Genomic DNA, 10,799 nt, shown 5'->3' with positions numbered 1-10,799 from the left:
CATTATATTGTGACAGTAGTTCAGCCAACTAGGGTCACTATTGCACCTTATCAGTGCTAAAGCACTGAAACATGTTATGCTATGGTCAAGATACTGTAGTCCATGTTAGCTAATCTAAAATCAGACTGTACTCCTGTTTTTGTCCATGATGAAAAAAATGAAAGCATCTGCTTCTTATCAAGTCTTATTGTAATAATGCATTTGTACTCCGGTTTGCTTTCCTGTTTGCCAAAACATTCTTAGGAAATGTTGACATCAGTCCACAAAATAACATGATACCGGAAAGCTGAATTTATAATTTCTATTTTTCTCTCATACACTTGCTTGCATCTTCATGTGAAAAGAACAGCACGTGCATGCTCAGAAACATGTTTCCAAATAGATGTACGCACCCAAACCATCTATTTTTTACTATTTTAAATGTTATCTTTCTACTGTTTTTCTTTTGAAAATTCATCATTTGTGAGAACGAGCACAGTTCTGCCACCTAATTTGACAGCATTTAGAAAAACAGTGAAAATGCCAGTCACAAGGCAACAAATTAACAGACCCACAATCTTTGTTTTAATAAGATTGTGCTTTGCCTTTTTGTGAGTCCATTCACATTCAGATTTAACAATGCAGATAATCCATTTCTCTCCAGCAAAAAAAGTTACACATGAGTACAGTTCGTGGAGGGTGGTGTGTCCACTCGGTTTTTATTTTCTTTCATTCCGTTCATTGCCGAATCGTGGCCTATTTGGCATTTGAACACTTGCTTGTAGGCCTTCCTGAAATTTTCTGACAGAAAAGCATAGATGATGGGATTCACAGAAGAATTACTGTATGTCAGGCAGTGGGCTACTATTCTGAAGATGAACGAAGCTGGAGTCAGTGGAAATATTCCAAATCCAGCCCAGAGGTGGATTACGTGATGAGGCAGCCAGGATATTGCAAAGACCACCACCACCACCATTACAGTTTGTGCTGTCTGAATCACAAAAAGAAACATAAGCCAGTTAATGAAAAACATAATTTAAAAATCAAGTGTTAGTTATTTCTACATTATAAATTACAAACAAGAAAACAACGAATCACAGTGAGTCATTTGGTGATATACCAGTGCAATGTATCTGAAGCAGAAATATCACTTTTGCCATGAACAATTTTTTAAAATATTCCAAATGTCATTATTAATCTATAGGAACATCATGGGAGTCACTTAGGAGTATGTCTACAAAAGGCATTAATCCCTAATGTGCACTTACAGGGGAGATTCGTCAAGCGGTTAGGGCTTTAAGTCACATTAATTGGCCCTTAATATGATTTAAAAGCCCTAACGCTGCTTTTCAAAAAATACGGTGGCAATATTTAAGTTGCCATGGGTTAGTGAGTAATGAGACTCAAAATATGCAAATACATGTTTTGCATCTCAATATTATTCAAAAACCCTAACGCAGCTTGAAGTGATTCACTGCAAGTCACATTGGAGAAGATTCTATATATGGCGCCTAAAAATTGGCACTGAAATCAGTTCCTTCTAGGCGTCAATTATAGAATACACTTAGGTCATATTTCAGCGCCTAAATCTATGCACATCCATTTACACACATGAAAATTTGGTGTAAATCCCTGCGCGTAGATTTAGGCGCACTAGGACATATTATATAAAGGCGGTTAGCTTAGCGGAGTTTAAAAAAGCTTTGGACGGCTTCCTAAAGGAAAAGTCCATAGATCTTTATTAAATGGACTTGGGGAGAATCCACTATTTCTAGGATAAGCAGTATAAAATGTTTTGTACATTTTGGGGATCTTGCCGGGTATTTGTGTTCTGGATTGGCCACTGTTGGAAACAGGATGCTGGGCTCGATGGACCTTTGGTCTTTCCCAGTATGGCAATACTTATGTACTTATGAACTAGGCGCATTAAATTTGGAACATCCATGAAATGCCCATTTCCCAACCCATAACCATGCCCCTTTTTGCCTGCATGCATTAGAAGTTAGGTGCACTGCATTACAGAATGCACTTAGCAAGTTGTATGCCTAAACTCTAATCAATGCATTATAGCTTGTTAAATGCTGTTATCAGCGCTCATTAGCTTGTTAAGTTACACCCATTGTTATAGAATCCACGCCAATTTCAACACAGATCTTTAGGTGTACTATATAGAACCCGGGGGATCGGGGGCCTGCAAAGCATGATAAAATAACCCCAGCTTTTTGTTGGGGTTATTTTACCATCCAGAAGCATCAAGCTGCAAAGCCGCAGCCTGATGCTCCCAGCCTAAAGTTCTGGGTTCCCCCACAATATAAGGTTCCCCAAAGGTCTGTCCCCCCCCCATAGTGGCCACCTTACTGGTCATTGGTGGTCCGGGGGGTCTGGGGGTCCAGGGGCTTTTCAGGCAGGAGCAATGCCCAATTGCCCCTGCCCACTCTGAACACTATCCTCCAAATGGCAGCGCTATTCTCTTGGCCCGGGATTCAGCAACTTGCGGTACTAGGATCCTACAGGTTGCTGAATCCCGCAGAACATCAAGGTATGATAAAGGGAGAACTTGTAACGCACTTTGATGAATTCCCCCCTTATTGTGTGTGTAAAGGCTTACCACAAAGCACTTTAATTGTTTAAATACATTTATTTATTTGTTTGTTTGTATCCCACATTATCCCAAACAAGTTCAATGTGACTTCGTTCAATGTGACTTACAATAAACAGTATAGGATACATAACGGAGAATAATGCATAAGGAAGTAATTTGTTGTGAGAATCCAATTTTAAAATACAGTATCATAAACACACTGGGATAGAAATGGATGTTTAACCTTTAGAAAATGTATTATGAATGAGAAATGGTATATGAAGCAAAGAGAAAATGATAAATAGAGCAATAACCAAGTCAGGTAATAATTAGTTGTTTGAGATGTGGTTGTTCCTTTTGAGGGTTTGCTTGAATAGGAACGATTTGAGGATTTTGCGGAATCTAGTATATTCTCGTCTATTTCTTATTTTGGGTATTTTTGCATAATGCTTTTGCATGTGCTAAACATGTATTATTTATATTTTTTAATTATTTGGAGTGAGCTTGGCATGCACAGAGAAAGGGCAGGGAAGTGTGTCCATATTAGAGTGACTATCAGGTTAACACGGGTCTAATGCATGAGTCCTTAGCTCCTCCTAAATAGGAGCTGGTAAATGCTCCCTCATTAATTTTCTACTACGTAATCCTGCTAATTCTATATAGTGCGACGAGTTGCCTGCACAAATCTCGGTGTATTCTAATTTGCGCATGCAACTCAATTGGTTAACAAGCCAATCAGCATTGATGATTGGATGTTAACAAGCAATTATTGGCACTAATTGGCACTAATTAGAATTTATGCCCACTACTTGCTAATCATATTCTATAGTCTATGTAAATTCTACTACACGGATGTCAAAAGTGGGCATTGCCATGGGAGGAGCATGGGTGGGTCATGGGCATTCCTAAAATTGATGTGCAGTATTGTTGAATAACCCATTCCGTGCCTACAGTTAGGGCAACATTAGCACCTGGACGCACAGATAAGTGTTTATTGTAATTGTTTGGTTACAATGAGTACAGCTGAGATGGGTTTCCAATACCGTCAGGTATATGATTCTTCAAGGGAGTAGGCAGAGGTCTCGAAGCGTAAAAAAGTAATAATAGCACAAGGAGACACTTAAAGACAGAACAACAGAAAATAGAATCAATTCTCTAAATGGTTTTCATAGAAAAAGTTAAAAAAATAAAAAAAACTGAAAACAGAGGCAGGAGGGGGTCAGTCGATGATTACAACAGTCACAAATTAGGGGCTCACCAGCATTGGTGATAAACATTACCCCGATGACCATATAAGACTTTCCCTTTACACTACAGTGTCACACACACACACACACACACACACACACATATATATATATATATATATATATATATATATATATATATATATATATATATATATATATATACACGCTATTGGATACTCCTATTATCATAATTTCTACTAGCTGTGTAGTTAGGTGTGGGCATTTACACCAGCTTTTCATTGGTGTAAATGGCTCTGCTTAGATTTAGTCACGTGAACAGTGCTATGCGTATTCTATAAACTGCACCCAACTTTAGGCATAGTTTATAGAATACACATAGCCACGTTTTCTATCCATGACGATTTTTTTTTAGCGTCAAATATAAAATGCAACCTTAGCACAAGACCTTGGTGCTGGAAATGGGCTTAGTACGTGGAAAAGTCTCGTATTAGCACATGCTAAGCCCATTTGCTAGCACCTTTTAATAGACATACCTCCTAGAATGTATAATATTCTTATTTCTATAATGTATTATTCCCACTGGAAAGAACCCAAACATAAATGCTCTAAAAAAGAATGGCTTTACTGAACACAGCTGATGACTAGCTAAATATGAAGGTTTGACAACTGAGGAAATCTGAGGATCAAAAGTTAAAAAAGGAATAATGGTAAAGTTCACCATTAATCTGAAGATGAATATTCAGCACAGGAAGGCATCTAGAAACCCATACTATTCTAGATTTTGTGGGGTTGAGCCTCATACCTTGAGAAGCCAATCAAAAAGCAGTTGAATCAAGATCTGCATTCAAAGCATTGAGATCTGGGTTCTAAGAGTCAATGAAATGGACAATCTCAACAGTGTCCAAAAGAATTAAAGATGATAGGTGCCAAGATAGTACCCTTGAGTGCACCAGAAAGCAGAGGATGTGTAGCGGAATTTGAACCAGCAACCTCAACAGAAAAAGAGCAGTTACAGAGATATGGTTCAAACCACTTTAAAGCTATGTTCCTAATATCAACAGAATACCTTCTCCACCACCGCCAACTCCAGGCTCCGCCCTTTCTGCCTCGCCTCACCCCATGCCTGGAATAAACTCCCTGAGCCCATACGCCAGGCCCCCTCCCTGCCCATCTTCAAAGCCTTGCTCAAAGCCCACCTCTTTAATGTCGCCTTCGGCACCTAACCACCATACCTCTATTCAGGTAGTCTAGACTGCCCCCACTTGACGCTTGACATTTCACCCATTAGATTGTAAGCTCTTCTGAGCAGGGACTGTCCTTTTTGTTAAACTGTAAAGCGCTGCGTAACCCTAGTAGCGCTCTAGAAATGTTAAGTAGTAGTAGAATACAATCAAGCAACACTGAACAATCCACTAAGTGCAGTACTGAGGTCCAGTGAGATTATAATGATATCCTGATTGTGATCAATCCTGCATCTTTGATTATGGACGCTGAGCAGCTCTAAATCCAGATTGTTTCAGGTGAATTGCATGTGACTGCTCCAAGAAAGTTGTTGATTGTGAGTGCACAGATTTTCAAGGACCTTCGAGGGAAAAGGAATATTCAAAATAGGATGGTAGTTGAGGGCCCGGGGTTGTTTACTATCTAAAATTGGGCCATTCAGAATAGGTCAAAGGATTGCATATTTCCATGAGGAAGAGAAAATTCCCAGAGAAATACTGGGATTAATAATGGATAATAAAAAAAACAAACAAGTCCTGTGTTGTCATCCTTAATAAATGATGATGGGAAAATATCTGCTAATGTGAAACATGTGGACATTGATTTCAATGTTTTGTTTAAGGAGAGGGATGTAGCAGATGAAAATGTGGACCAAATATGAGAAGATGGGTGGGTGGGTGGCAATATTCAAGGCGATTAACCGGCCAGGAATGGCTCCTGGCTGGTTAAGGGGGTCTTTTACTAAGGTGTGCTAGACTTTTTAGCGAGCGCTAATAATTAGGATGCCCTAAACACTAGAGACACAGAAATATTCTTATGGGCATCTCTGGCATTTAGTGCATCTAATAATTAGCGCGTGCTAAAAATGCTTGGCATTGAATTTTTTGGTTTAACACCGATGCCGGTCAACAATGCGCCGATCGCCTCTGGCTGAATATCGGGCCCAGGGTGGTGGATGCAGTGATGGGATTCATAAGTATGCGCTCTGTCCATGTTCCACCCAGATCCACCTATGTGAATGCTCATATACGTACAGAACAGTGTATAGCCAGATGATTATTTAGATGCACATATATTTATACATGCGCATAAGTGACTAGCACCTATGTTTACCAAGGTGTACTGTAGGCGCATTAGTATTTTTAACGTGCGTAAATGGTTTACGCGCGTGCCCATAGAAATGTATAGGCACATTAGCATATAACGTGCCTTAAATGTAAGCGTGTGTTAGAAACGCTAACTTACCTTAGTAAGCATATCCGTAGAATGCACATGCCAGATAAATGCATTCTATAAGGAGCCAAAAACATTTATCGCACAAGGGGCATGTCCAGCATCTTAGACAGTTAAATTGTAGTAAGTAAAAACAAAAAACAAACCAACAACAACAACAAAAAAAAGGTATTACACTTTAGTAACAAGGGTCCCTTAATTGTAGTTAAGAATTTGATTCACTTCTTGGATTTGTCTTCTTTTTTTTTTTCTTTTTGTATCCTTCAGTGATATTTTTGCTCATTTCGAATAAGAAAAAAAACCTGTTAATGGTCAGTACATATTTCTTTCCTTTTTGTCAACATAAACATTTCTGACCAGAACTAGTATGTGTATAGCAATGTCACTAATCTTTCTCCATACATATATATGGGCTTTTATAAAATTAATCACTGGGTTTCTCAAGTAAAACTACACACGACATGTTGCCAGGAAAACATGTTCTTCTATGCAACCTGCATGTAGGAATGATCTGGGGTGCAGTTGGGCAGACAGAGTGCAGGTGAAGTCATGATTTATGCACGTCATTTATAAAATATGTACAAATATTTGTGCCTCCTCCAAGCAAGTGTAAATATTCATGGCTCCAGTCTATCTTTATGAAATAGATTATAAATAGGCACCTACTTGCTGCTCTCTCAACCTAAAATATGTGTGTGTGTAGTCTTGCCACTATTGGTGCTTCCTTCATAGCAATCTTCCAGCAGCTTCAAATAAGTTGATTAGCTTTATTTTTTAACAGTTTTATCTGTCATACTACAAGGATTTTTTTTTTAGATTGTTCGTCTTGCCAGCCTTCCTTATTTTTGTTCTCTTTCTCAATGTTTTCAAATCTATTATCTGCAATGACTTCACAGTTTTGCCAATGAGACTCTGAGAGTTCATTTCCGCAGTATTCTCACAGCTGGCACAAGATCAATGTATTCATTTTTGTCTGTCTTTAACAACCTCACAATCTGGTTACAATGTAAATAAGCACGTCTACTTGGCTTTTTTTTTTTCTTCTCATTCTCATTCATATACCTGCCTTAACCTATTCTCAAGTTAAGGTTTATTTTTCAGTAATTTTCACATTCCCACATATTTTCTTGAAAAGGAAGTACAGCTTTGAGTAAGGGGGGGACAGCTCACTGCTATGCCACTCGATTTTAACACAAAGGGGCCTGTTAGCTGCAGTAGGTGTTTAATGTAGCTTTAACATGTAATAACACATTCATTCACTGTTAGCATATACTAATTGCCAGGTTAGCATAAAAATTTATGCTGAGAGTATAGCATCTGCAGGTAATGAGCAGAGATGGCCTTGCAGTTAATGTTGAGGTCATTAACACATATTAACTGATAACCATGGCAGACAACTGAAAAATTCAAAAGGACCGCTTACCAGTCTGTTTTCTGGGACCCAGATAACTAACAAAAGCATGAACACAAAAATCCAAGTACAAAAACATGTTGCGGTTACTTATATTTCTAGCTAACTGCATCCAGCTGCCTATCACAGTTAACACAGAGGGTTTGCACCTAATGTTTGCACCTAATGTTGGCTGTTAAAGTACATTCCCCTGGATTCTATATATATAACGCCCAGAGGGGCATAATTGAAAAGGACGCCCAAGTTTTGCTGAGGATGTCCTCGCAAAACGTCCCGGTGGAGGGTTGGGGAAACCCGCATTATCAAAACAAGATGGATGTCCATCTTTCGTTTCGATAATACGGTTGCGGACACCCAAATCTTGAAATTTAGGACGTCCTTAGACTTGGTCGTTTCTCATTTTCGGCGATAATGGAAACGAAGGACGCCCATATCAGAAACGACCAAATGCAAGCCCTTTGCTCGTGGGAGGAGCCAGCATTTGTAGAGCACTGGTCCCTCTGACATGCCAGTACACCAATCGGGCACCCTAGGGGGCACTGCAGTGGACTTCATAAATTGTTCCCAGGTACATAGCTCCCTTACTTTGTGTGCTGAGCCCCCCAAAACCCACTACCCCCAATTGTACACCACTACCATAGCCCTTACGGGTGAAGGGGCACCTACATGTGGATACAGTGGGTTTGTGGTGGGTTTTGGAGGGCTCACATTTACCACCACAAGTGTAACAGGTAGGGGGGGATGGGCCTGGGTTCACATGCCTGAAGTGCACTGCACCCACTAAAACTGCTCCAGGGACCTGCATACTGCTGTCATGGACCTGAGTATGACATTTGAGGCTGGCACAAAATATTTTTAAAGATGTTTTATGAGGGTGGGAGTAGGTTAGTGACCTCTGGGGGAGTAAGGGGAAGTGACCCCGATTTTCTCTCTTTGCCCAGGCTTGCCTTTTTCTCTTCCAGGTTGCCAGGTGGGCGGTTTTACTGCCCAATTGGGCGGGTTTTCGCCAGCGGCGGCGGGAATATTTTGCCGGCCACGGGATGCGGTTTTTTGGGCGGTTTTCCCGTCGCCGCTGTGCGAGTTCGGCGGTTTTTTCCGGGGCTTCTATTGGTCCAATTTGGTCCAATAGAAGCTTTTCCGGGGCTTCAATTGGTCCAAATTGGACCAATAGAAGCCGTTTAGGGGCGGGGCTAGTGATATGGGAGGCGGGGTTAGTGATGTGGGAGGCGGGGCTAGTGTCGTGAGGGCGGGGTTAGGTGACGCGGGGGTGAGGTTCGGTGACGCAGAAGATGGGGATTGGCTACGGGCGATTTTTGGGCGGGTTTACGGCTGTTTCGGGCTGAGAAAATGTTTCCCAGCTGGCAACCCTGATAGCAAGCCAGAGGCAACCTGGAAGAGAGAAAGGCAAGCCTGGGCAAAGAGAGAAGGTTGAAAGCATGCTCTGAGAGGGGAAGATTGGATCCAGGCAGGACTGTGCTGCAAGCTGGGGCAGAGAAGGGCATGCTGAGGCAAGAAGAGAAAGCTGCAGGCTGGAGGAGAAGAAAATAAAACTCAAGCAGGAGTGAGCTGCAGGCTGGAAGAGAAGGACCCACTGATGAGCCCCAGATGAAGAGAGAGAACTGGTGAATCCTGTAAGAGGCCGGGCACCAAAGCAGAAAGGAACAGAGGACGAGGAGAAGGGGGTCTGGAGCAAGCTGGGGGCAAAAGAGGAGCCGAACTGCAGGGGAACAGGCAAGCTGGGGCCAAGAAGAGGAGCTGTAGCAGTAGCCACAGAGGCTATTCTTCAGGCAGAGAGAGAAGCAGAGGAGGAAGAGGGACCACACTGGGGAGCTGGGACATGTTGGGAGCAGTGTAGAGCTGAATAGAGAGCAGCGTGGCAAGGGCCCTGAATCCCAGAGAAGTCCACCCAGCGTTTCCCTCTGTGTGTGTGCTTGCCTGTTCAGAGATGAGAAAGTTGGCCGTGTGGTTGCCTGTCCTGTAAAGAAGAGGCCTATCCAGAAAGGGAAGAATCCCCATAAAGAAGAAAGAGAGAGAGACACCCCCCCCCCTGTAGTGAGTGCCCAGACTCCAAAGGAACTGGTTTTAGAGTGTCTGCCAGCGTGAGTGTCTTCCTCAGGAGGATCCAGCACAGAAGCCTGCTGGTTCGAGTGTCCACACCTAAGCGAACCTGCCCAGAGGAAGGAACTGCCCAGCCTAAACCTCGAGCCCTGTGAGTGCCTGCAGTTAAGGGCCTGCCTTTAGGAGGTTTAGTTTAGCAGTCCATCAGTGTGAGTAGAGGGTGTATAACAAAATAAAAGAAAAGGGGTCATGTATTGGGAGGGCTAGATAGGAATTTCCCTTGCTTTTCTTTTTATTTGAATTTACTTAGCCCACAAGGTCCCTTGCCAAAGAAAATACTGATTGAGGTTAGAACACACAATGAGCACAGGAAGTCAGGATTTTCATTTTTTGAGTTCTTCAAGTCAGAGAAGTAGGTATCCTGGAGTTCCTGAGCGGGTGAGCTGACCTCCCCAACCAAGACGTGGATATGGAGAAGACCAAGGTACCCAATGCAAGAGAGCAGCGATGCTAGCGAAGATTTGATACACCGGTAACATTATTGTGTGCACACAAATTAAAAAATATATATCAGATCTGAGTACAATAATTGGGGTTGTGTACATGTTTGGGATGGTTTGTGTTATTGCAGAAGTGGGGTTGGGGTCTTGGTAACTGTAACTGTAGTTTTGAACATCTTATTGCCTTTGTAACTTATCGCAAAGTATTTAACACCTTGCACTAGTTTTATTTAATAATATCAAACTTTAACAGTTGGTACCAACTTTAAGGAACATAACCAAGTGTTTCTATTTACTTTACCATTTAATAAAATATTTAATATTTTTCTTGTCAAATCTCTTGGTTGTGTGGAGTTTATTTGGGAACCCTATTTGAAACTGTGAAATTCCTATATATTTATTTCTTTACATATTGTAACTACCCGCTCCACTACTAGGGGGTTTACATTGTCATAAATAGACATGCGTAGATTTAGGCGCTACGGAATCGACTAAGTGTATTATATACACTAAGCCTACATTTTATAGAATACGCTTAGTTCCACGTGGAACTTCTAGGTGCCATATATATATAATCTGGCCCATTATGTGCAAAAACTTAGCTC

General features: G+C 41.3%; 1 protein-coding gene across 1 annotated transcript in view; it reads right to left on the bottom strand.

The window, feature by feature from the left end:
* Positions 1-652: 652 nt before the first annotated feature.
* Positions 653-10,799, bottom strand: part of GALR1 (galanin receptor 1) — a 103,994-nt gene continuing 93,847 nt past the window's right edge. Inside the window, exon 3 of the mRNA XM_030190099.1 lies at positions 653-970. Coding sequence (XP_030045959.1) covers positions 653-970 — 318 coding nt within the window. The remainder of the gene's footprint in view (positions 971-10,799) is intronic.

This window comes from Microcaecilia unicolor, chromosome 1 (assembly GCF_901765095.1).
Source record: "Microcaecilia unicolor chromosome 1, aMicUni1.1, whole genome shotgun sequence".
Taxonomy (NCBI): domain Eukaryota; kingdom Metazoa; phylum Chordata; class Amphibia; order Gymnophiona; family Siphonopidae; genus Microcaecilia; species Microcaecilia unicolor.
This window is presented reverse-complemented; position numbering and strand designations above follow the sequence as displayed.